At 63.2% G+C, this 25,963-nt stretch overlaps 1 protein-coding gene across 7 annotated transcripts in view; it reads right to left on the bottom strand.

Moving 5' to 3' along the window:
- LOC111139763 (fibrosin like 1) overlaps positions 1–25,963 on the bottom strand; it is an 89,316-nt gene that overhangs the window by 10,287 nt on the left and 53,066 nt on the right. For 5 of the 7 annotated variants that reach the window (XM_022492128.1, XM_022492133.1, XM_022492127.1 and 2 more), the window contains exons 5-8: positions 20,235–20,264; positions 3,379–3,424; positions 562–880; positions 253–473 (exon numbers count right to left, since the gene is read on the bottom strand). In XM_022492128.1, coding sequence (XP_022347836.1) covers positions 253–473; positions 562–880; positions 3,379–3,424; positions 20,235–20,264 — 616 coding nt within the window. The remainder of the gene's footprint in view (positions 1–252; positions 474–561; positions 881–3,378; positions 3,425–20,234; positions 20,265–25,963) is intronic. The other 2 variants (XM_022492132.1, XM_022492130.1) reach the window with 2 other exon arrangements.

Here is a 25,963-nt window from a genome sequence, read left to right as displayed (position 1 = left end):
CATGCGCCAGCACACACGTGCACACCCCAGGCGGAGGCAGGGAGCCTCCTCTGCACCTGGCAGTGGGACCTCCCGCCTGGGAAAGGAAGCCTGCGGGGGTGCCATCAGTCCCTGGGGTCTGGGAGCAGGTAGGGGAGGCTTTGCCTCAGGTGCCCGCACCCCTTCCCCGGGTAGACCACGTCCCTCCCACCTGCCCAGAGGGGAGGACCACAGAGTGGAGGGACAGTGACCCCAGCCCCAGCCAGTACCTACCGGCAGGGTGTCCTGGGAGGACCAGGCTGTTGGCCGGCAGCGCCGGGGGCGGGGGCAGTGTCGGGGGGGCAGCGAACATGGCCGCCGCGTGGTGCTGGTGCTGGGCCTGCGAGCGGAGCGCCAAGTGTGAGGTAGACAGGTGGGGGCCCGGCCCGAGAGGCGACAGGGACGCGTGCTTCGCGAGCCCGAGGCTGGCGCTGCTGCTGGCGCTGCTGCTCCTGCTGCGGGGAGCGGGGTTCAGCGCCCGGGGGCGGGGCGTCCGCGCGGCCCCGCCCCCGCCGCTCGCAGGCCCCGCCCCTCCCCTCCCACCTGAGGCTGTGCAGGCCGTTGTGCGCAGCCTGGCCGTGGCCGGCGAAGGCGCCCAGGGGCAGAGGCACGTGCGTCGGGAGCGGGGCGCGGGGCTGCGGGGGCGCGGGCGGCGGCTGCGGGGTGAGGCAGGGCAGGGCGGGGGCTTCCTTCTTGACCGGCGGGCTGTCCGGGGCGCCTGGCGCGGGGCCGGCAGAGGGCGCGGGGCTGCGCACGGTGGGCAGGAAGGGCGGCTCGGCGCTCAGCTCGCGGCTGCGCTCCAGGCCCGAGACTTTGGGCGGCGCCCCGGCCTTGGCCTCAGCCTCCTCGCCCAGCGTGGGGCCTGCGGAGAGAGGGCCGGAGTGAGCTGGGTCTGACTCAGGGACAGTAGCAGCGAGGTCGAGGCCAGGACTGAGGCCCCCCTCCCCCCACCGCCCAGTCCACAGGGGCCAGCGCTGGAGCCCAGAGAGCCTGCAGCGATTCCACTTTCTGGGAGAGAGGCCAAGTGCAGCGGACTCCGCCCTAGCAGGGCAGTGGCTCCAAACCCGTGGCCTGCGTGGACACGCCCTTCCAGCCACTGCATCCCGCCTTGGCCACACCTTCACCTGTCGCCTTTGCCACGGAGCAACACGTGTGCTGGTGGCCTGCTTTCCTTCTGAAGCCACCCAGGTGACCCACGGCCTGAGCCGTCTTTGGGCCCATGACCTGGCGGGGGAGACTCTCCAGAGGACTGGCCTCGCTGGGAGGTGGTGGGAGGAAGTTGCTGCTCCCCCACCCCGACAACATCCCAGTCGTCATTGTACCCCCCCAACACCCACTGTCCAGGCAGATCCAGCGGACACTGATCCCCTTGGAGTGCTGTGTGCCCACTCTCTGACCTTCCGCCTACTCATCCCAAACCCTCCTGTCCAAGCAGGGTCTGGGCAGCAGGCGCATGTCCAGGCTGGAGGAAGCTTTGTTTGGAGTTTCCCAGGAGTGGGAATCCAGGTTCCTGACTGCGGTCACCCTGTTTGGGCTGCTGGCGGATTTCACTTCCTCCTGGGGCGCATGCTGGCACTTGCCATGCTGAGTGGAGCGAAAAGCCTGCAGCTGCATGGCTGTGGGACGGGGCCGGTGAGACCCAGAGGACTCCGCTGAACCTCTGGGAAGTCTCCTCCCCTGGCAGAAACAGGTGGCAGCAGGAAATGGCTCCTTCTGCCTCCTCTAGGGTGACATTTCCCACTGCAGCCACCAGCCTACATCTGTTTGCTCAGGGACGGAGCTAGTGAGGAGGCCGCTGCACCACCACGAGAACGGGGACTGACGGATCACAGCACCGTCTCTACCCACTTGCTCACAGCTGCCAAGGGGAGCTGGCCTGGCACTCCGACCTCCTTCCTGCCTCTCTTCCATCTTTGTGCCAGCCCCTCTCGAAGGAAGCGCAGCCCCAAGAACAGGAAAAGGCAGGTATAGGCTGGGCAGAGCTGGGTTCCACCAGTGCCCCAGCCCACCTGCAGCGTCTCCCCTCCCTGGGGAAGCAGGAGCACTACCAGTGATCACCCCTGCTGTGACCCTCCCTGGGCACTGCAGAGCCCTGACTGGTTTCCTGAGCTCTGCCTGCACACGTGAGTGGACCGGGCAGTGGGCTGAACTGTGCCAAGAAGCCATGTCTGAACCATAATCCCTAGCACCTGTGAATGTCACCTAATTTGGAAAAAGGGTCTTTGCAGATGTCATCAAGCTAAGAATTTTGAGATGACACCAGTCTGGAACAGGGTGGGCCCTAAACCCAGGGACAGGCATCCTTCTAAGGCAAAAGGCCAGGGGAGGTAGGAGGGACATGGCTGAGTCCAGGAGTGGAAGAGGAAGGAAGGAACCTCCCCAGGAGTTTTTGGAGTGTGGCCTTGCCCACACCTTCAGCTCAGACTTCTGTTCTCCGGACTGTTGAGGGTAAGTGTCCGTCCATTTTTAGCTGCCCAGTTTGTGATTATTGGTTGAAAACACCCTAGTTCTGTGTTCCACTCTGGGTCAATGCCGGCAGAGTGTGCCTCCCTCCCAGGACCTGTCTGGTCTCCCCTACCCTGATTCTGTTGGGTATGTGCATGCTTTGCTGAAATGCTTTGATCTGAGGATGAGGCATCCCCACCTGAATCATGGGGAGACCATGCCCTGTTCCCAAGCCACTGTGGGCCTCCACGTTTCTGTGCTGCAAAGCCTGTTGCGTCCAGTCCCATCTGGATGGAGCCTTCCAAGCGAAAGGGCCCCTTCTCTGTGCTGGGTCCAGGGACCCTGGTAGGCAGGTTGGATGCTGGGAAACTCACCCTCTAGAGCAGTGCTGGCTAAGAGAGCTTTCTGGCACTCTGTGCCTGTGCCACCCCACCCATGTGGGGGCCATGGGCCAGGGGGTGGGGCTGCTGTGCAGGGATCTAGTCCTTTCACGGCAACATTAGCCATGTGTGTAGTGGTGGCCGCGGCAGCCAGCCTACACCGTGGGTGTAGCAGGTGCCAAACCACAGGCTGCCAGTTGTCCCCAGAGCGCCTGACCCCATGAGCCTGGGGAGGGTCTGGGACCATGCCTTGCTACCAGTCCCAGTGAAGGGGCAAGAACCGCACTTTGGGAACCACTGCTCCAGTGCTGACCTTGCTCCTGACTTCTTTCCTTGTAGCTTTTGGTGGGGGCTGAAAATCATAGCACGTAACCACTGCCTCAGGCTCTGCATCCAGAAACCGACCCATGATTGAGCCCAATCTGGAGCCCACTCTCTTGCCCCAAAAGGCTTGCTGTCCCTTCCCACGATGGTTTCTGGAATGAGTCCTATCCTTTCCTAGAGACTAGGAGGTGAGGCCATGGAACATGCTTACCTTTATCGGCTGCTGGGGCAAAGAGCTTCTCGGAGCCCACAGATGCCTGGAAGACAGAGAGGAGGGTCAGAAACCAGAGGGGACGAAGGGCTCAGGGGTGAACTTGGCTCTTACCCTGCCCCCCGGACATAGGTCTGGACGGGTTTTGTGCATGCCAGGGCTGCCCAGCCTGGCAAATGTGTCCTCCTGTGCCCACAGCCGCCACACGGGTGGGCACACAGGTCCCTCAACCCACCATTGGAATCAAGGAGGCTCAACAGAGACGTGGCTGTTCAGTGTGACCCTGCCAGTGGGGGGCTGGGACTTGGGAACTCAGGGGCACCTCGGCAGGACCAGCCCCAGGAACCCAAGGACCCCACTGGGCCCGGTGCTGGAAGATGGAGCAGAGCTTGGGACTGAACAGGTGGTAGGACAGCACCCTCCACAGTTTGGTCCAAATCACACGTCTGGGGACCACGGCTAGAACGAGATGCAGTGTCCACAGCAGAGCGTTCTGCTCTAGGTGGTTCCTCATGGACCCTCCCCCTCACCAGCCTCTCTCCTGGGGAGACGCCCACATGCACACAATATGGTGGGATATCAGGGTGAGGAAGGGGCCCCGCATGGAGGACCCTGCCACAGCTCATAGGAAGGAGCTCCCTGAAACTGCCCTGAGTAGACTTTTTTTTTTTGCTAGTTGATTTTTTCCCCAAGATTTTATTTTTAAGTAATCTCTACACCCAATGTGAGGCTCGAACTCACAACCCCAAAATCAATAGTCCTACGCTCCACCAACCGAGTCAGCCAGGAGCCCCACTAATTGACTTTTTAAAAAAACAGCTTCCTGGGACATCTGGGTGGCTCAGTCGCTTAAGCTGCTGCCTTCAGATCAGGTCATGATCCCAGGGTCCTGGGATCGAGTCCCACATAGGACTCCTTGCTCAGCAGGGAGCTGCTTCTCCCTCTGCCTCTGCCTATCTGCCTGCTTGTACGCATGCTCTCTCTCTCTCTCTCTGACAAATAAACAAACAAAAAAACCCAGTTTCCTTGAGCTTGAACTCATATGCTGCACAATTCACCTGTCAAAGGTGTAAGATTCTGTGGTTTTAGGATCTTTGCAGCTGTGAGCAACTGTCACCTTGGCCAGGCTTAGGACATTTTCATCACCCCAAAATGAAACCATGAGTTCTTCAGCCAGCACGTCCCCTGGCCCTGGGACCACTGCCTCTCATGTGGGCAGAGGTCCTACTGCTGGACTTCTCGGTGGAGAGATGGCCAGTGGCTGGCACGGGGCGGCGGGCAGGAGGCGCACAGCAAACAGCGCAAGGACTCAGCCGCGACCGAAGCCAAACAGTGGCAGGCACCGGCAAGGACACAGAGGAGCCGGGGCCCTCGAGCAATGCTGGCCGCGAGATAAGAGGTGCAGCTGCTGTGGGCAGGGGTCCCGCGGGTCCTCACAGGGCTCAGTGTGGAAATACGTGGAACAGCAATTCCACTCCTGGGCACACGCTCCCCCAGACTGGAAGCTGAGTCTGCAGCCGGTATCTGCGCCGGCAGACCCAGCAGCGCTATTCACGGCAGGCAGGCAGGGGGAGGGGCCTGTGTCCATCGGCGGGTGTAGGAGGAACAGAACCGTCCAGACGGGACAATGCATGCTGCCCGGCCTCAGAGAGGAAGGAAATCCTGACTCCTGCTACCTGGAAGGACCTTGAGGACATGGTGTGCAGCACGAGGCCAGAAGCAGAGGGACAAACACTGGGGGATCCCACTTATTTGACGAGACAGACTCAGAGGAGATGGGGCACCGGGGCTGGGGCAGGGGAGCTGGGTTCAGCAGGGACGGCGTCGCTTTTCCAGGGAAGAGTCCCGGAGGTGGCAGCCACACAGCAGGGCGAATGTGCTTAATGGCTCTTCACGTGCATGCAGAGACGGTCCAGATGCTGAGTTTGTTATGTGGATCTTACACAATAAATACCAAATCGAAAGAAAACACGAGGGAGCTTTCCAGGGCGATGAAAGCATTCTCGGACCGTGGGGGCGGATGTAGTCCTACACGTTGGTCACGGTGCCTCACGCCACACATTTGAAACACGAGTGTCTTACTGAATGGGGCAGTTACGGGGCAGGGGAGTCGGTTACAAGATGCGCTCCCCACCCAGGGGCAGACCGGGCTGTGCATGTCCCAGGCTGGACGCTGCTCATCGGTGGGGAAGTGAACGGTGTGTGATGGGAGCCAGCGGCCAGGAACAGGGGAAGCTGCTCCCTCTGCCGAGTCAGACCGACCCGAGATGTCAAAAACAGAGCCACAGATGCAGGCCTGTTGCTGGGCTACTTCGCAATCACACTGGAATGGGGTCAGTCCTTTCTACTCATGTCCCCAAAGCCAGGACCGGGAAGAAAAGAGGGAGGTAACGCAGCCACCAAACCACAGCCCAGTGCCCCAGGGGCCGGGCTGCAGAAGGGAGGCTCCTCATGCTGAGTGAGTGCAGAGCACTGGTGGATGCTGGGGAAGGAGCCCTGACAGGTAAGCAAGACCCACGGCGGGCCTCAGACACGGGAGGCTCCAGGTGGGGAAGAGGGTTGCACTCCGCTGTCCCCCGTGTCTGACGGAGCGTGGCCACTGGTGCATGGAGGGGCCCTTCCTGCCTGGCCTGCCAGACCGTGGAGGCTGTGTGTCACCTCCTCACTCACTACCAGCTGGGTGGGACACGCTGCACTCCCACACAGGGGCGCCACAGCCGTGACCTCTTCTCTCCCAAGTTCGTTTCCTTGCCAGTTTGTTCTTCCCGGTACATCCTACATGGTGAGTAGTGCTTGTCAGAGCCCCTGAATCCACCACCTCACGCCCGAGCTGGGGGTCCGCAGGGGCAGGGTGGGGCGGGCTGTCAGCCCCGGAGGGGGAGGGGCGCTGCAGCCCAGCCTCCGGTTCCAGACACAGCCAGGCCCCCGGTCTGTCTGCAAAGTGATGATGCCCTGGGACCATGACGAGGACAGCTCATGCCCGTCCGCTCTACAGCAGCACAGCCCTGAATCTGCCTGAAGCGATGGCCACTGCACCCCCACGCCTAATGGCGCATGGGTCACCCCCCCCAAGGGCCGTCCAGGGACCCCAGTCCTTCCTGGATTGGACCCTCACCATGACCCCAGGACCACATGGCGGCGCCCCTGATAGCTCTGTTGTGATCGGCATTACCTGGGCTCATTAACATGCCCACAGATGAATTCCCCACGAAGCCCAGAGTCTCTCTTAAATCCACATCCGAACAGGTCACCCCCGACTCAAGTGCTCCAGTGTCTTCCCAGTGCCCCCAACTGCAGTCTTTCCCCCCCCATCCTGCAAGGCTGCGTGAGGCCCACGTGGCTCCTGACCCTGACCCCTCCCCCACCCCCGTACCAGGGCCCTGGTGCCTGGTGTGAAGGTCTTTTTTTGCTCGGCTGGACGCGCGGGCGCTGCTGCAGATGAGAGGAGCTGTGTGCCCTGCAGCCTCCTCCGAAGAGGTAGCCCCCCGAGGTCTTCATCATCGGATGTGCTGACAGGCCCTCGGTGCCGCAGGGACAGCGCTAACTGCGCGAGCATCCTCGGGGGTCCCCAGCTCAGAGCCGCTGCCAGAGGGCTCCTTATTTCTAGGCAGAGCAAACCATCTGAGCTCAAAACCCCAGCTGCCATCACCATCCAGGAGGGGTCTGGGCTGGTAAAGGGAAGCAGGTGGGGGGTGGTGTCCCCAAGCCCCAACCACATTCAAGCCCCCTGTTCTGGCAGAGGCATTCCCATCTGAACAAGGTGGTATCAGAAAGGAACGCCGAGAAGCAGCACTGAGAAAATTCCTGTGTTCTGTCCAGCACAGCTTCTCCTGGTCCCAGCCTGGGGGATTGGGGTGGCAAGTTCACCTAAGGCCGGGCTGGTTTAGTTCAAAGCCGGGGGCTTGAATAGGGGCCAGGAGGTGGCGCCCCAGGCACTTGGAAATTCAAGGGGTACAGTGGAGGGGGTGGGGGGAAGTGTCTTCACCACTACCCCCCACCCTGGATGCCCCCCTGGCAAAGGCAGGAGGGAAGGCACTTTCCCAGGTCCATGCGGTCCCCTCCACCCCCGGTACCACAGAGGGCCCAAGTTAAAGTTTGCCTGGGGAGGTTGAGGGATCTGAGTCCCTGCAGGGGTCCTGGGAAGGGGCCCAGCAGGTTCCTGGACCACAGTGAGAGGCCTGGACATCTGGCCAGGCGCAGCCATGCCCATCTGGTAAGGTTCTGAACAGACGGGGCAGGCACTGCTTCAGGCGGCTGCCGGGCGGCGACCGCGTGCCAGCCCCTTTCCCAGGGCAAGTGAAGAGGCGCTCCTTCTGGAGGTTGCCCAGGACAGTCCCTCTGCTCATTCTCTTCCAGGGGGAGGGGTCCGGAGCTGGCCAGCTGAACAAGGCGGGTGGGCAGCACCAGGGCAGTCACCAGACCCGTGCAAATAACTTCCCGAAGACCATCTACTGGGATGTGACCCAGGCAGCCACAGCGTCTCTAAACCTGGCACTGAGCCAGCGTGGGAACGGAAGAAAGGGGTCACTCAGGGAGAAAACACAGGTGGGAGGGGCCGGAGCTGCAGGTTCACGGTCTCGTTGGAGAGGGCACGCCCGGTAGGGAGTGTGTCACGACGGAACCTAACTCCCCTGGGGTGCACAATCCCGGCCGCCGGCGGGGCTCAAGGCGCGCTTTGTCTTCGAGGACCGGACCCGCGGGGTAGCCTCCGCTCAGACACGCGGCACAGCCTCCGCCCGCCGCGCCCCGCCCCAGACAAAGAACTCCAACTCCGGGCAGGTGAGCGCGGAGGGCGCCGGGAACCGCGGTGGCCGAGCCCCCGCCGGGGCACAAACAAAAGCGCGCGTCCCCCACGACGCCCGGCCCCGCCTCTGCCGCGGGCCCCCCAGTGCCCCCGCCAAGGCCCGGGACCCTCCGCAGGGATGCACCCCCGCCCGCCGGCCGCCACGTGGGCCGCGCGGACGCAGCTGGAGACACGGGGTCTCCGCGCGCCTGTCTCCCGGGAGAGACGGGGTGGGCAGAGCGCCGGGGGCCTCTCCTGAGCCCCGCTCCTCTGGAAGGGACGGTTGCTGTCTTGTCCCCGGTCCCCGAAGTCCCGAATCCCTCCCCGGTGCCACCAGCGCGCACTCACCGCGCGGGCGCCCCGGGTCTGACGCGCTCTGCAGGCAACTGCCGCTCGTCCTCGGGCCGAGGCCGGGCGGCATGGACGCGGGCGGCGGAGCGCGGGCCCCCGCCACCTCCGGCCGTCGAGGTGGCCCTTCTCCCGGCGCGCCCTGCCTAGCCGGAGCCCGGGCCGGGGACGCGCATGCCGGGCGCACCGGCTCGGAGAGCTCTGGGCGGCTCTGGCGGTGCGCGGGGCCCCCGGCGCCGTCGGGCGCGGCGAGGGCCGGAGAGGGCGGCGGCGGCGGCGGCGGCGGGCGCACTGCTGGCGGGCGCGCAGGCGGCGGCGAGAGCGCGGGCGGGCGGGGCGGGGGCGGGGCGCGGGCAGGCCCGACTAATCCAGCCCCGAGGCGCGGATCTACCCGCGCCGGGCCGCACGCTGGTCCGAGCATGGACGTTCCCTGTCCGCCGCGAGGCCAGCGGCCGCAGCACCCGCTGTGCTGAGCGCTTTGTGGGCCCGAGCCCCTCCGATTCGCAACAAGCTATGCACGGCTCCTAAATCCGGTTTACAGAGGGGGAAACTGAGCCACTGAGCAGCGAGGAAAGAGCGACAGCGCTCGTACGTCCGTACGGTGTAAGCTCCGCCCTCCCGGGGGCTCCGTTTCACCGTCTGCGAAACGGGAAAGCACAGTGGGGAAAGGTCCTATCAGTCACTGGAAGCGGAAACGGCTACTGCCGGGCACGGGCCGCCAGAGCCTCCAGGCTGCTCGGCGGGAGGAAGCCCACTGCAGATCCAGGAGAACCATCGCCGCTAGCGAACGCCCGCACATGCGGACACTGAACAGGCACAGCCGTAGCCCCCGGGCGCAGCGGCAGCGGTGGGCCTCTCCATTCCAGAGCGTACAGACAGGGGTCCCAGGACGCCAGCAGTACAGCTTCCCATCATGAAACGAGCTGTGGGACAATCCACGCAGAACGCACGCTCGGGGGCACCAGGAGGTGAGCTCTGGTGAGGGCGTCCAGGGACCCCTGGCTTAGAAGCCCAGGTCAGAACCTGTAAACACCTGCTCCAGGCTGTGAGAATCAGTGGCCGGGTCCACACTGGGGGAGCCTGCTGCATAGCTATCCCAAGAGAGCCGAGCTGACCAGCCCCAGGATTCCCATGCACAAATGGACACATTTGCAGAGGACACAGTAATCTCCAAGGGTCCAGAAGAAACGGCTAACAGTGCCACTCGCGGTGGGGACCTTAAGTCCTTTTGTCCTGCTTGAATTATTTTTCAAATCTCTGTACTCACTTCTCCTGGCAAATGAACGCCATTCCCCCAAGTTCTGCCGTCTCCTGCCACAGACAGCAGACGCCAGCTGCTGCGAATGCCACAGTACGCCCTGTAACTGAAATCGTCTGGCCCTCACGCCTCCGTCCTTTGAGGACACACCATCACCCCCACTGTGTTGATGAGAAAGCGGAGGCAGAGACAAGAAGTGACCCACCCGGGGCCATGCAGCTGCTCTGCGGCAGAGCTCGGATTTGAACCCCAGCAGTATGACTGGTTTCTATGGGCTCGGCCAGGACATGCTCTTCCTCAGGGAAGGCAGCAGAGGCCAGACCTACTGGGGAAGATCAGGGGCTGGGGAGGAGTCTTTGCCTCACAGGCGAGTGTCTAGCCCCTTCACCCGCCACACCGCACCCCACAGGGCTATGAGCTCCTGCACACAGCCCTGGCTCCAAGGCCTCGGGCATCAAAGGGGAAAGGGGTCCATGCAGTGGTGTGTCCCAACCTGATTCTCTCTGTTCAGCAGCCAAAGAGCCCTGAACGATGTCATGCTCCAATCCCAGGAGTCTGTGAGTGGTCACCCTCCATGGCAGAGTGGAATTCAGATTGCTCACCAGCTGAGCTGGTGATGGCAGGTGACTGGGGGAGGGGGCAGTGGAATCCCAGGGTCATTACCAGTGGAAGGAGATGGAAGACGCCACCCTGCTGGCTCTGGACACGGAAAGGCCAGGTGCTAGGAATGTGGGCGTCTTTGGGAGCTGGAAGAGGCAAGGAACCAATTCTCCCTTGGAGCCCCGGGAGGGACAGCTTGGTCCCACCCTGAGTCAAGCCAGTGGAAACCAGGACTGTGATATAACCAGTCTGTGTTGTCTGCGGCCTCCAGGTTTGTGGCAGTGGCCACAGCAACCCCAAGAATACCCCACGTCTGTATCCACGACTCCAACAAGGGGATGGAGTGCAGAACTTGGGGCCTGTGGGGCACAGCAGGCTGCTCTCAGCACATCAGCATACAAATGCCCATCAGCAGGCCTGGGTTGTGCTTATGGCCTCGTGGGAGCTGCCGACAAACACATGGGGAAACAGGCGAGACAAGTGCAAATGGGGTGGGGGGAACAGCAATGGGGATGGGCATGGTGTGCTGCTCCGAGCAGCAGCAGGGAAGCCCTTCCAACCCGGGGCCTCTGGGCAGGACCAAGGTGAGGGGAACTCTGGGGAAGAGCTTTTCCTGGACAGCTAACTGCCAGTGCAAAGGTCCTGAGGCAGGAGCAACCTGGCAGGGCCTCGAGGGAGCTTGGGTGTTTATGTTGAGCAAGAGGAAGTGGGTCCAGGTTTAGGCAGGAAAGAGAGAGACTCCTGAAGACCCTCTCTGTCTGACCCACCATAAGGCTGGGGTGGAGGGTGGGGAGCAGTGGGCCTAGCTGGGAGCTGCTGGGATAAGCCAGGAGCATGGTGGCGGGGCCTGTCCTGTGGAAGAGATGGGGCTGTTCCAGTAGAGTGGCAGGGGGCAGTGGTGACAGGAGCTGGGAGCTCTCTAGAGGGAGGTTGGCCAGGGGCCTACGTGGGGCCCTGCTCTCACTCTTACCCGCCATGGGCTTGAGGCTGAGGCATAGAGGGGCCTGCAGGGAAGGAGCAGGGGGAGGGGACGACCGTGGACACAGGGCCGGGTGGAATCCCAGCTCTGTCCTTTCTTCATGACCCTGGGCAGGTCCCGCCCTCTCGGGGGCAGATGTACGCCAGGTTGGGTGCTCCTCACTAACCGAGCTCTGCACCCTCCGGGCCCCCCCAGGGGTGTGTTCTGCTGTGCCTCTGCCAGAGAGAGCCTGACTGGTGGCCAGGCTGTACCCACTCTCCCCCAGCGGGCTGGAGACCCTACCCCTGGCACAGCCAGTGGGGGTGGGACCGCGTGCTTCTGCTGGGCCAGTCCAAGCGCGGGCAGCAGGGGCCTGGAGACGCGTCTTCCGGGGGGGAGCAGCCCCAGCCCAGCCCCACTGCCCGTGTGGCCCGCCCACCGCAGCCCCAGACCCCAGGGGAAGCCTGTCTTTGTGTCAAACGTGGTTCTCAAGGCTGCCCGCAGGCGCTGCATCCCCCTCCAGCTGGGGGAGCCCAGGGCACAGCTGTCTGTTTACAAAGGCCGGCAGCTGTGACATGAAAGACTGACAAGGTACAAATTCTGGAGCCAAACAGGCAGTGGCCGGGGAGCACAGGGGCTTCCCAGGGGGACACACACTCAACGTGGTAGCTCCGTCTGTCACCCCAGGAGCACCGGGGGAGGTGCCCCCCTACCCAGGCTGCCTCTCTGGGGTAAGTGGAGGCAGAGTCTGCAGATGAGGAAGGACCAGAACACCTGCTGAGACCAAGGACAGAGCCCTGTGGGGGGAAGGCAGTGTGGCCGGGGGTCTCAGGGGTCTCGGGGAGAGGAGAGGGCCAGGGTGTCGGGCCTGAGTGCTCTCTCGTCCCTCACTGCCCAGCCCGGAACCGGCCCCCGTTCTCCTGGCCTAGCACGGAAGGTCCCCATGGAGGTGGACTGGCGGGCTCCGCTGAAGCCGGGGCGTGGGGGCAGGTCCAGGGAGGGTCCTTGCTAACCGGCACATGGTGCTGGGAGGGAAGCGAAGCCAGAAAGACCCCCAAGGCCCATTCATGAGCTGACAGAGGGTGAAGTCAGACCCCTCTCCAACAGCCCGCGCGGCCTCCTCGCCGACTGGGAAATGCAGATTTAGGGCAAAGCAGGGTGAGGAGGGAGTACAGATGTTGCCCAAGATGTGGATTTCACAGAATCAAGAAAACCCTGCTGTGAGCCGGGGCAGCAGCGGCTCCAGGACGGCACCGGGGCAGCAGCGGCTCCAGGACGCCGAGCTGAGCTAGAGGGCTCGGATGGCCGCTGGCCCCCCGGGAGGTGGCCCCGGGCTACCTGCAGTCCTCAGCGCCGTGGCCGTGGCTGCCATGTGGCTCGTGACGTCCAGGAGGTGGACACCAGCAGGTCGAGGCAGTGTGCCACACTGGGTAAGTGGCGGCCCCGGGAGATATGCCCCCTAGAACCTCAGAATGTGACCATACTGGGATTAGGGTCTCTGCAATGCTGACAAAGGTAAGGACCTTGGGTTGCCTGGGTGGTGAGGATCTCGGGTCGCCTGGGTGGGTGACTCCTGATTTCTGGTCTCAGGGTCGTGAGCTCAAGCCCTGCATCCAGCTCTGTGGTGGGTGTGGAGCCTGTCTGGGATTCTCTCTCCCTGCCCTCCCTCTCTCTCTCTCCCCGGCCTCTTCTTCCTCTCTCAAGGATGTGTGTGCACACAGAGGAGGTGTACACATAACAGCACTGTGGGGCGTGAACACACGTGTGTGGGGCGGGAAGGTGTGTGCCCCTAAGGTGGGTGCTCTAATGGAGGTGGCAGGCAGGCCTGGCTCTTCAGCTCTCCCCCTCCAGGGGTGGGGTGGGACCGAGTGGGACAGTCCCCCAGGTCCTGCTGGGGGGACCTCCAAGGGGCCAGCTGGATGTGCAGGCACCGAGTTTTGGTGGAGTGGGGAGAGAGGCTTGGTACCTGGGCGTCAGGGTGGAGTGTCTCGACCCCGCAAGGACCCCTGCCCCACCCACCCCGCTTGTCTTCAGGCTCTCCCTGCATCTGCTGGCTTACGTGTGCTCAGCCTATGCCTGGCCCTGAATGACCCTGGGGTGCCCGCCTGCTCCCACCTGCCCTGGGGGTCCCCAGCCCAGCAAGGCCTGTGAGCTCAGCCGGGCAGGTGGGGTCTGAGGGGCTGTGACCCCCTCCGGGCACAGAGGGGAGCAGCCCACCAAAAAAGCAGTCTCTCTGTAAGCCCCCACCCTAGTCAGGCCTGGTACAACCTTCAAGGGGTGGGCATGGGGGCTTCCCCAAACCCCGACCCCCACGTCCTGAGCAGCTAGTTCTGGAAGGGCCAGAGGCTGGTGGACAGGAGGGACAGGCAGCCCCGACATCTTCTGGGGTGTCACGGAGCTGGAAAGGGGCACGCAGGCCAAGTGGCCCCAGCACCTCTGCTTTCTACTGAATACAGCAGCCCCCCACTTCCTGTCCCTGGGAAGCATCTCCATCTGCCCCGGACAGCCACAGCTGGGGCTCTGTGTACACCCACGGAGGCAAGGCCACGGGAACATGCCCTCGAGTGTGGGGGGCTGGCCTGGCTCAGTGGAGCCTGAGCGCCCTACAGCTGCGGGATCCCTGCACAGGGGAAACCCACGGTCCCCAGGCTTCGTCTCAGTCAGCCTCCGGTGAGGCGAGTGGCGGTCGCCTGCAGCCCAGAGCACTCGGGCCTCCCTCACCCCACTCCTCTGACCTGCTTCTTCTGGGCCCCTGGTCCTAGAAAGCACTGTCTGCTGTGTGCCATGGCCTGAGACCTGGGCACTAGCCCTCCGCTATGGTGGGGGAACGGCGATCCCCACGGCATCCATGTCCTAACCCTCAGAACCTGAGAATACGTCCGTCACCCAAGGGGCCCAGGGATTTACAGACATAGAGACAGAGCTCGCCAGGGGGCAGTGAGCCTGGAGGGCCCCGGTAGGTCCAATGTGTCCACAAGGGTCCTTACAAGAGGGAGGAGGAGGGTCAGGGTCAGAGACGCTGTGAGGAGAGGCCCCAGAGCCCCAGAAGCTGCCAAGGTCGGCAACTGAGCTCTCCCTCAGTCAGCGAGGCTGACACCTTGGTTTGGGCCCCGGGACACCTGTCTCAGACTCGTGACCTCCAGAACTATAAAACGTGAGCGTCTGGAGCCACAGCAGGTGTTCATCCCACCCCCGCCCCTGCACCTGGGGCCGGCTGTACCCCCTCTGCGGGGCTGCCACAGCCTGGCCCTCCCTGGGGCCTCCAGTCCTGGGGGGCCTATCACGGGGAGCCTTGCTCAGAACAGGCTGCAGGACAGAGACCCCTCTGGAGGGTCATCTGGAGCCAGGTGAGCTGGTGGTCCTCGCTGGGACCACCGGCTACACCCAGTGCCTGTCTGGGCCCTTGGCGTGCAAAGAGCCCGGGCCCTGCCTCAGACAGACCCATGGGAAGGCCCACTTTGGGCTCAGCATCCCCAAAGAGCATGGCTCAGAGGGCTGCCCGGCTGTACTGTCCCCACACGCCCACAGGGCTTTCCCTGCGCCTGCTCTGTGCTCCTCTATGGAGCTCCCTGCACCGCTGTCCCCACAGAACCTGACCTACGGAGACAGGACGTCAGGTGAGGGGACAGGAGGGCCGCCTGCAGACTTCTGGTCAGGTGTTCCCAGGAGTGGGTCCAGGAGAGACCCGTGGGGAAGCCCACTGTGAGCAGGGAGTTGCAGGGCCAGCAGGACTTCCTGCAGGGGTGGGGTGCCCGGCCGGAGGGGCAAGGCCCCAGGCCCCCAGGACACACACTGGGCGCTGCCCTGGCATCAGCCCCCTTGACACAGGAGGGGTCAAGCACGGTCCGGCAACGTAAGGGTTACTGGCCAGAGGGCCGGGAGTGTGGTCCACTGTGTCCCCTCCTCACAGGTCACAGGGATCTGGGAGGAGGACCTCACGAGCCTCATTTCAGAGAGAAAACAAAGGTGCAGGGAGGCCCTCAGTCAGGCACTGAGGGGCCTGGGCCAGACTGGGTTCAGTGTAGACACAGGGCACAGACTGGGCAGGGGCGGCCAAGGGGAGGGGCGACTGCCGCCCGCCTCATTTCAAGCGGCCCCACACCTGCTTTCTAGGGGCTCACCCCAGGCCACAGGCACCCCTCGGGCCTGCAGTTAGCAGAGAGCACAGTGAAGCCCAGAGGCTGTGGGCTGGCCCTGGGAGTGTGCTGGTGCCCCAGGGGACCCCGGCCCCTCCTGGCCGGCCGCAGCTTAGAGCTGGCAGAGGCCCTGACAGATGGGCGGGCCAGACAGACGTCCCTTGAGGGAGCGCTGCGGCCACGGGCAGCAAGGAGCACTAGCCAAGCGGCCACCTGGCTGGGCCACTGGGGCAGACGGCAGCCATTGCAGGCCCAGGAGGCTGCCTAATGAGCCCCACGCAATTTTTCACCCCATATTTTTCCAATAAAAAAGCAGTTAGACACCAACCGCAGCCTTGCGGAGGGGCCATCTGGCTGCCTGGCTCCCCAGCTTTCTGGCAGCACAGGCCGCCTTCCCCGCCAGCAGCCAGCACCCCAAGCGTGGGGGGCGGGGTGGGCGCGGGCCTGGCTGGGGGCCTGCGGAGCCTGGCGGGGCGCCCACGAGGCGGGGCCCGCTCTTTCATGAGGGGCGGTGACAGGGAGCTCTTCCTATCTGCCTGTCTGAACCGCAGCCTCCGGGGCCGCTGCAGGGTAGACAGGCTCTGCTGGGCGCTGTGCTTCCGTGTCTTGGATGTGGACCGTCCCCAGCCTGTCTGCACCTACAGCGAGGGGCAGAGCCCCAGGCCAGCGGGTGAGGGTGGGCGGGCTGGCAGCGGCCTCTAGAAGCTGGCCGTCCCCGAGGCGCACACAGGCTGCAAGAGACGGAGCCTGGGTCTTCCCGCTGCCCCGTCCGGGAGGGGACGGCCTGCCTGCCACGCTCTCCTCAGCGCCCAGACCCGGGCCCTGAGCTGCCCAACCTGCACGGCCAGCTGCCTCCCCACGGGCCCCGAGCAGCTGCACTGTCTCCAGCCCACCACACAGCAAGCAAGGGGACAAGGGCAGTCCTACTCTGTGCAGCACACAAGTGCCCAGGGCGGACGGTCTGGGAGGCACACCGCGGCCAGGCCCCAGGGGAAGGCACGCTGTGGGGGGATGCCTCTTACTCGCGTTCCCCTGTTCTTACAGCTCTAAAATCAGGGCTCTTGCCATCCTGCAAATACTGTGGAGATACGTGGCCTTCCTCGCCTGGCCAGCTCCTCCCGGAAGGAGCGGAAGACCTTGCTTGGCTGTGCCACTGGCAGAGGTGGTGGGGGCTGCAGAGGGCAGAGGCTCCTGGGAGGGGTCCTGCCCTGTGGCAGGTCAGTTGGACTGGGGTGGGGGAGGACAGGGAGGGTGGCAGCTCTGGGTGGGCAGGTACCGCTCCTCTGAGCTGCACCTGTTTCCTGACGGGCTCGGAGGAAGTTACCCACCAGCCTGGAACTCAGGCTGGCTGAAGGGAGGCAGACAGAACTCCGGTCTCTCTTGCCGTCCAACCTGACACGGTGTGTAGTGACCCCATGCAGCCTGGAGGGACAGGGACCTCTTAAGATAGCAGTTCCCCACTGCACTTGGAACAAACCTGAGCTTCCTGCTATGATTTACATAATGTCCCCTCTGAACTCATGCTCTCTCCCTCCCTCTCTCCCTCTGCTCTGGCCCCCAGTGGACATTTTGCACCAACATTCTCCCTGGCTCACCATGCAGGGAATCAGTCATTCTGTATGATCAGTGGTGTGGAGAGGTGAGATGCAGATGAGGTGGCTGGTGCTACAGGTGCCTTCATGGGCTAAGGAGGTGAGGAAGGAAGCCATATACCAAGGATGGCCAAGCAGAAAGACAGGAACCTGATGACCATGGACAGGCCATGCCAGCCTGGGGGCCCACACATGGGCTTCTCAGCGACAAATACAAACCCCTCTATTTAGCCGGTTCACTTCAGTTTCCACCATAGCAGTCAAATGCCGGCCTCACCAGCGTGGGGCCGTGTGGGAGAGAGGGCGCCTGTGCCTTGGACGCCAGGTCTGAGGGCTGGGAGTTGACTGCAGGCAGTGGGTCTCTGCACGGGACAGGGGCAGATTTGTAAGCAGATGAGCGGAGAGGTTGTGTGTGCCTAGATGGGAGGCACTGGGGGCGGGGGGAGGGCAAGGGGCGGCAGTCACAGCATCCAGAACCGCAGCCCAGGTAGCCACACAGAGCCTGGTGAGGCACCATGGCCCAGCCAGTGCTGACCAGGCACAACCCGTCCGTGGTGGTTGGCCAATCACCCCTCAGGGAACCCTTGCTCCAGGCAGCCTCTCGGGGAAGCCCTGAGACCTCCCCACATTCACACAAACTTTGGGGCTCAGCCCAAGCCCACCTGCCCAGTCCATGCTGCCCCACGGTCAGTTGCGTGGGGTCTTAACCTGGCCTCTGGCCTCCATCCCAAGCTGCCCAGGGACACACCCCAGTGTCGCAGAAGACCCAGGTACTCCTGGGAGAGGCAAACCTGGGTGACCGGGGAGGAGGCCTGTGCTCTCTGGAGTCCCAGAGCCAAGGGCTGTCCCATGCCGGGCTGGGCCACCACATCACCTGTGCAGACCACTCACGGTGGCCACAGCCCAGCACACAGGTCTGTAGAAGGCTGACTCTGGCCACAGCCTTCCTTCCAGGACCCACAGCCACGAGCCTCAGCGGCAGCCTGGAGGAGGTCTGGGCCAAGTGGCTATGCATGGCCCAACAGAGAAGCAAGCCCCAGCAAAGACCCCAGCCAGACCCTCCGGGCAGGGGGCTCTGGGACTCAGACTCTAACCCTCCTGACTCTCCAGGGCAGGGCTTCTTCCCTCGGGGTGCACAGGGAATTGCCAGAAACACAAGAATCATGAGTCCCAGACTCCACAGTGCACCCATCCAGAGTCAGCTCCTCCTGAGCACACCTGTCCCCTTTGTCCCTCTGCCAGGCTGGGCCAGGCTGGTCCCCAAGCGTTGCTTAAGACTGGCCTGCAGGCTCCCTGTTCAGGGTGAGTGCAGCGGAGGCCACGGTGACAGCCCCTGCTAGCCCTTGGTGGTGGCCTGCCACCTGGTCCAGGGCATCGATGGCTATGTCCAAAGTGACTGCTCGTTCCTGGGGCACAGTCTGAGCTGCGCCCTGGTGTCTGCCCTCTCCACCCCTGGTCTCCGCCGCCCAGAGTCCCCACTCTCGTAGCAGGGGCGGGCTCAGAGGTAGAGGGTAGAGCAGGCCAGGGCCAGCAGTGACCCAGAGGCCAGGCTGCACGGGGCCCCAGAGGCCCTTGGAGGGCTGGGGTCAATGCTCCTGGCCGAGAGGAGCGAGCCGTGGTTCTGGGCGCCGTGCAACCTGGCGGCCGAGTCAGGACAGTGAAGCCCGGAAGGAACCCACTTGGGGCGCAGCAGCTTGGTTTCTTTGTGGAAGGCAGGCCAGGGGGCCTGGGCGGGGACAGCCAGCGGTCTCAGGGGCTCAGCAACCCCTTCCTCTGAACCCCCTCCCAGCACCTCTGGCTTCAGAGAGCACGTCCCTCAAGGTGGTTTTAGGGAAAGGCGGGGCCGGAGGCGAGGGGTCAGCTCGGCAGTTTCCTGAGGCCCCTCATCTCACTCCTCAGAGAGTCTGGGGAGCAACCGCTCTGCAGAGGGGCTGGCGGGAGTGGGGGTGGGGGGGCGGCCGGCTGAGTTTCGTTGCCCCGGAACCCAGACAGCGGTGCTCACTCCCAGCTGTCCGCCCTCCGGCCACCTTCCCCAAATGGTCCAGACCCCAGTAAGGACCCCACGCAGGACTTCTGGGCTGGCTCGCCTTGCACGGCGGGTCTCAGGCCTCACCCATCCACACTGCCTCTCCCCCTGCCACGGATGAGCCCCCGGGCCCTTCCCGTCCTCCCCTCCACCAGGCTCTGAGGTTGGTCACCCGGACCCCCGCCCCCGGCATCCTCCGCAGGCCTGTCCTGCCAGGCAGCGTCCCAGCCCTTCCCACACTTGCTCACATACGTCTGCCAAGGGTGGCCATCAGGCTGGCCAGGCCTCGGACAGCGCCAGCCCAGCGCAGGCCGGGACAGGCTGGGACACAGCAGCTGGCCATGCAGCATGGTCTCGCACCGCACAGACCTCCCCACGGGACTTGGTTCCCCTTCACAAAACCGGCCTGGAAGCCAGTGCGCAGCAGACCCCAGGGGGGAACACCCTGGTCCCCCGCCTGGACTCCGGTCCTCCTCGCCCAGCTGGCACCCGCCCTCGGTGCGGCTGTTGCCGGCGGCCTCACCAGCAGCTACCGCTCTCTGCAGCTGTGCCGTGCCCATATTCTGGAGGACTGCAGGGGCCAGCTGTGTGACCTCGGGCAGGCTCCTGACCCTCTCTATGCCTTGGGGTCCCAGTTCCCATCCCCCAGGGTCTCAGGACTGGCAGAGAGTGAATGCCAGGGCCGAGTCCCGCCTCCACATCGCTCAGCACACAGCAGGGACCCCACAGATGGCAGCTGGGCTGAGGGCTTGGGGGTGGCCTCCTCCCTGCTCCCCATGGGACACACGAGGGCCGGCAAATGACCAGGACCAAGGCCCCCCCACCCCAGCAGGCCTGCGCTGTGGTTTTTCCTGAGCTAAACACTCCAAGTGCATAAATCCTGTGTTAATGGGAACTTCATTGTTCCTGAAAAGGAGGGTAATTAAGTGCTAAGGCGCCGCTGCTATTAGCGGAAATCTGTTTTCTGGTGATGTTTCCGGACCCCAGCCTGGAAGGTGGGGGTGGCACTTACCCACAACATGCCCCCCCCGCCCCGCCCACAGTGCCCCCCGCCCCCAGGTATCCCTGGCAGAGACAGGGCCAGGACATGTGAGGAGGCCACTTGTCCCGCACCCCTGTGGGTGGAGGTCTCGGGAGGAGGTATGGGGGGCTTACCTTGTCGTCCCCTTCGCTCTCGCTGTCACACTGTGGGGGGAGAGAGACAGGAGAGTCAGCACCCCGTCGCAGGGCAGGGGTTGTGGGTGGAGCCTCGTGGGGTGACTGGGCCTTGGGGGGCCTGGGAGGGATCTGGAGGTCGGAGTGCCAGCGAGGCCCTCGGTCAAGGGCTTTCAGGGGTGGGCCAGGCAGAGGTGAGGAGCTTGTCCTCCAGGGTGGTGGGCACAGATGGGAGCCCGAGGGTGGGATCAAGGGTGCCCTCTGGGCAGGGCCACGGCAGCCCAGCCCCAGCAGCCCTGGCTCTACTGAAGGGGCAGAGGGGGGCTCAGATCCCTTGGACAGACAAAGGGGTCAGGCCAGGCCTGCGGCCACAGGGACTGCCCGCAGGGAGGGCTCCCCAAGCGCCCCTGCGGCCTGGTTAGAAACCACTGGGCGTGTTAGCTCAGTTAATGAAAGAAAGGTCGGCGATCGTGCAAACAAATCTTTGTTTTCCATTTTCAGCAGGCAGAGCTTTAAAAAGAAAGACTGCTCTTCTAGAACCACAGCAATTTTCCCCCTAAAAGAACATAAAGAAAAATAATCCCGTCCTAGCAACCGCAATTACAGCACGTTGTGTCAGATGAATGCTACCGCTGAAAATACATCTCCCCGGCCACAAGTGAGGGTGACAGGTCCCTGTCAGCCGTACGCCTTGCTGTCCTCCAGTCGCTGAGTGCAGGGAGGGGGTGCTCTGCCCTTGGCGCCCCAGGGTGAGGGCCGGGGTGCGCTCGATGGCAAAGTTCAGAGTAGTACAGATGGGCCCCATGCTTTACCAGCACCCACTGCAGCTGGGAGTGGCCCTGGGGGATGGGCACGCTGTGGGGGGGGGGTCTTCTGAGGCTAACAAGCGTCCCACCCCCACAGCCCCGTGGACCCCCTGCAGGGCCTGGACAGAGACCTGGTGGGGAGGGGTGTCCTCACACCCACGTCCCTGTCGTGCAATGGCAAGAGGCCAGGCCAGTCCCTCACGAGCAGGTCCGGGGAGCAGGGAGAGGGAGGGGCAGCTGAAATCCAGGAGGAGGCGCACCCCAGGCTGATGAGGGGAGCGTGCAAGACGGGACGGGAGAGGTGAGGGGCTGGACACACCAAAACACGGGCAGCACATGGTCCTGTCCTGCGGAGCTGGGACCCAATTCTGCCACGGGAGCCCTGGCGTGTGGGGGGCTGGGGTGGATGCCAGGAGCCCCGCTCACTGCAGCTGGCACAGAGCAGTCGCCGGAGGCCCCCAGCCGGGCCTCTTCCTGCGTGGTGAGCGGCCCTAGGCCTTGCGTCGGAAACCACAGTCCCATCAAACCACCGGGAGGGTGGGGCCTTGTGTGCCAGGCAGGACCAGGCACCCGGAACCCGCAGGCTGGCTGTTCCACACCTCTCCCCGCAGCTTTCCATGTCACAGGGAGAGCTTAACGACCCGATGATCAAGGAGGGGCTAGGGTGCTTCCCAACGAGCGCATGCGTGGCCCTGTCACGAACCAAACAGCACCCCCTTGTCAGCCAGCACAGGCCACGTCATAAATGAGTTCCCATCATTAAGTCCTACTGAATTAATGTTTAACTGCAATAGAGTTGGAACTGAATGAGGCAATTAATCAGGGCAAGGAGGGAAAAGGAGCCACATCTGTCTTACAGGAGCTGCCTGAGAGAGGTGACCTTCACGGGATCCAGCAGGGCTGGGTGGTCCGGGGGGGGGGGCAACCCTGGGGTGTGTGTGCGGGTCCAAGCAGGGAGCCCAACGAGCAGAGGGCAGACTCGAGGCCCCAAGTGCATGTGCTAGCTACGGTGGGGAGGCCAGAACGTGGGCAAAGGGGCAGACATCCTCCGGGTACATGCTGCCACCCACCCCGGGCAGCCTCAGGCAGGCCCCTTGACCTCTCCGTGCCTCAGTTAATGCTTCTGTACCACAGACAACAGCCCGGCCACAGGCTGTCGTGCAGCTCCAATGAGTGAATACAGGCGAAGCACCAGGACAGTGCTGGGTGTGTACTTGGAATGATTGTTAGTATGACGGTCACTTCTTCACTGTCGCTGCTACCCATGTCATCCTCATCACCGTCACCGTCATCCTCACCATCACCGTCCTCACTGCCATCACGAGCACCACCATCCTCACCACCATCGCCGTCACGGTCGTCACCATCACCGTCCTCATGGCCATCGCCAGCACCACCACAATCAACACCAGCATCATCTTCAGCACCACTACCTCTGCCTCAGCCTCTTCCCTCGTATCACCTAACGGCTCTTGGAGGCATCCAGCCTCCCACAGGGTCTGGACACAGACACCTCTCACTGACAGTGCCCTGCCCGGTCCAGGAGCACCTGCACAGGAGGTCTGGGGAATTGGGCCTCCATTCCCGGGCCTCTTCCAGAAACCTGGGCAGCCACCTGCTTGGGTGGGGGCTGCCTGTCACCCTCCGGGATTAGGAGACACAAATCAACACGGTCACTGAGCTGCAACAGAAATGTACCTTTTTCTTCTCTCAGTGTGAACATTAATTACTGCTTCATAGTGGTACTTAGTGGAGGTTGCCTGTCTCCCATTTCTCAAACAAAGGCATGAAAAATTCATGGGCAGGGAGACCTTGACTCTGAGCCCACTTCTCCCGTCAGATGCTCTAGCATCTGGGCCTGGGCCAGAGGTGCCCCCGGGGAGTGGGGAGGAGAGAGGCTGGGAGCAGGGGCAGGGTCCGTCCTGCCCACTGCGGGCCCCCTCAGGCCATGGAGATAGAGAGGGCCCAGAGGCTACCCTGGGCCCTGCCATAGAGAAAGATACTACGAGCCACCCCAGCTCGCTTCTGCCTCCCCCTAGCTTCCTACTCAGGTGACCCCACTCGATCCAGGGTCAGAGAGGGCTGAGGGTCGGCGCATGGCCTGGTGCTCTGGACCCAGACCAGGTTCCGCTCCCGCTGCAGCGTGTGGTCTGGGACGTCTGCTGCGGAGGTCCTGCTCACAGGGCTGCCAAGGGGCTGCGGAGGACCTGACTCCTCGCCGGCTGGAAGCTCACTCTCAAAGAGCACTGCCACCCACAAAGCCCTGAGCAGCTGCACACCAAATCAGCAGGGCCCCCGGTCAATGTGGGCTGGAAGGCCACGGAACATTCTAGGCAGCCCACCTGAGCATGGGGCAGAAAGGTCTGAGCTGCTGGACAGTCGGTGCTGAGGCCACACTCTGGGCTGTGTGCCCTGGGGACACCCGGGGAGTTCCAAGAGGCACAAACTGTTGATGTGGGCTGTTTTCGCTGGGCCTGCTGTCACGGCTCATGCATGTGCGTGCAGGCCCAGCCAGCCTGTCATGGATGTGCACGTTCTGAGACATGTCCAGGTGTACCCTGAGGCCTGGCTCATGGAAGCGCCTGGTGTCCTGCCCAATGCATGCTCTGCCCCAGGGTATCCTGCCCAGTGTCCCAGTGTGTGCAGGGCACATGTGCGCCCAGGTGACCTGGCACAGGGTCACCTGTCCTTATGCATGTGGCCCAGCAGCACTGGCCACGCTCACAGTTCCCATGGCCTCATCGGCTCCAGCTTCATGAACGTTCTACCCATCGCTGCTGCCTCGGAAGAGCTTCGGGAAGGAGAGTGGCTGCCCTGCCTGCCCACGTGGGCACCCGTCCCCCCCACAGAGAAGGGCCCAAGGTGCTCGCCTTCCATCGTACTGTAAACACTCCCCCGGGATATGAAACATGTGCCCCAGTAAGCAATTCAGCTAAAAAAGGAGCCGCGAACACACTCCAGAGGCCCGGAGCCTCCTCCCATCACCCACTGTCTGGAGTCGGGCTGAAAAGGCCATTTTTCACCCCTGTTGGTCAGAGCACCTCACCCTCAGATGCTGGGCAGTGACGTGGGACCTCATAGGCAGGAGTGCCAGGGGTGGGGTGGGGGTTGCGGTCTGGTCTGTGGCTGGGGCGTCCATGGGATCAACTGGGTGATCATGTCTGAAGCACCGGGCCAGACGCAAGGATGGGGCGCACCACACGGGGCAGCAGGGCCCGCCAGTAATCATCTGGGTGTTCCCCGACTCCACAGACAAGAAGCGGGGGGCCCAGCAGGTGAAGGGATTTGCTGGCGGCAACAGGGTAGAAGCTGCGGTTTGGTTGTGCTGGACAGCAATCCTGACACCACAAGGCAGGCAGGAGAGGGGAGCCCCACATCCCGCTGGCGGGAGGCCTGGCATGCTGTGGGGTGTGGGGCTGATGGCGCATTGGCTCACTGGAGTCACTTCTATACAACTCAGGACCCACCACCGACCCACCTGCTTATGGATGGGGAAACTGAGGCAGAGTAGTTGGGAGCCCACCCAGGAGAATGGGTGCATGGGGTCTGAAACCCAGTCTCAATCTGGCCCTTCTGATCAGGACCCCATGCCAGGGACTCCCTCAGGGCAGCTGGGACAGGGCTGGGGCTCCAGGATCACCCTGCAAAGGGCCCTAGGCCACGCTGGCTCAGAAAGTCACAGTGAGCCTGATTAATTATGCACGATAGCTAGATGAGGACCCTGAAAATCCCACACTTGTTTACTCAGCTAATTCACTTTTTATGAGTGTTTAGGCTTTAAAGCAAAACAAAGCACTAATTACCCAATTAACGAGCAATTAAGTTACTGCAGCCCTAATAGCCCAAGTGTGCAAGGCCTCCACGGGCTGATGGTGAGTGAGACCCACTTAGTGGAGAAGCGCGGCTGGAACCACGCAGGCGCATTTGGGAGGAGGGAGGTGGCGTCCTTACCTCTCCCAGGTGGGGGCAGCAAGGACAGATAGGGCTGGTACCTGCCCGCCCCGGGGTGCGCCCCCCAGAGCAGCCCAGAGAAGCCTTAAGACTCGCCTGCTCCATCCCACGCCCCCTCGTGTTCCCCCCTGCCCCAGGTGTCTGCATCTCGGGGACAGGGGGAGCTCAGGGTGGCCCCCCAAGACCTGGGCAGTGGCGGGCCATGGTTTAGAGCTCTGAGAGCCCTGAATGGGCCGCCTCACAGAGACAAGGACGGTCCCACAGCTGGCCAGTGGGCTCTTTGGAGCCCTGTGAAATGAGTGGGTTGGCGTGCCTGCCCCCGCTCCAGGCCTCCTCCTGCACTTGGGCGGAGAGTGGTCTCTGAGGGAAGCGCATGGAGACACGGCATGGGGTCTGGTGCTCCTGAGACGCCAAGTCTGCGCCGGGGCCGGAAACACAGCAGCTTAGGAGCTGCCGGTGGCATGAAGCTATGTCAGAGGGGAGAGTCCAGGGCACAGAGTGCCGGGCAGGTGCGGTGACTGATCGGGGGGAAGCTGGGAGGAAAGGAGCCATCCCTCTAACTCTCCAAATCTCAGGACAACTGGAATAGAATGCTGGTCCTTCCACTTCTTAGCCCATGGGACCTGCCTTACTGCCCCTGGACAGAACGCATGGATGGACAGATGGATGGATGACATAGCATGGTGCACAGAGTACTCAGAAGGAGAGGGCAGGGGATGAACGCATGGACTGATGGACGGACAGATGGATGGATGAAAGACAAGACTTAGCATGGTGCACACAGTGCCCAGATGAGCTGGCAGGGAACAAACACATGGACGGACGGACGGACGGATGGATGGATGAAAGACTTAGCATGGTGCACACGGTATCCAGATGGAGCTGGCAGGGAATGAACACATGGGATGGACGGATGGGTGGACTGATGGATGAAAGACTTAGCATGGTGCACACAGTACCCAGACGGAGCTC

This window comes from Enhydra lutris, unplaced genomic scaffold, assembly GCF_002288905.1.
Source record: "Enhydra lutris kenyoni isolate GAN:26980312 unplaced genomic scaffold, ASM228890v2 scaffoldscaffold117, whole genome shotgun sequence".
Taxonomy (NCBI): Eukaryota; Metazoa; Chordata; class Mammalia; order Carnivora; family Mustelidae; genus Enhydra; species Enhydra lutris.
This window is presented reverse-complemented; position numbering and strand designations above follow the sequence as displayed.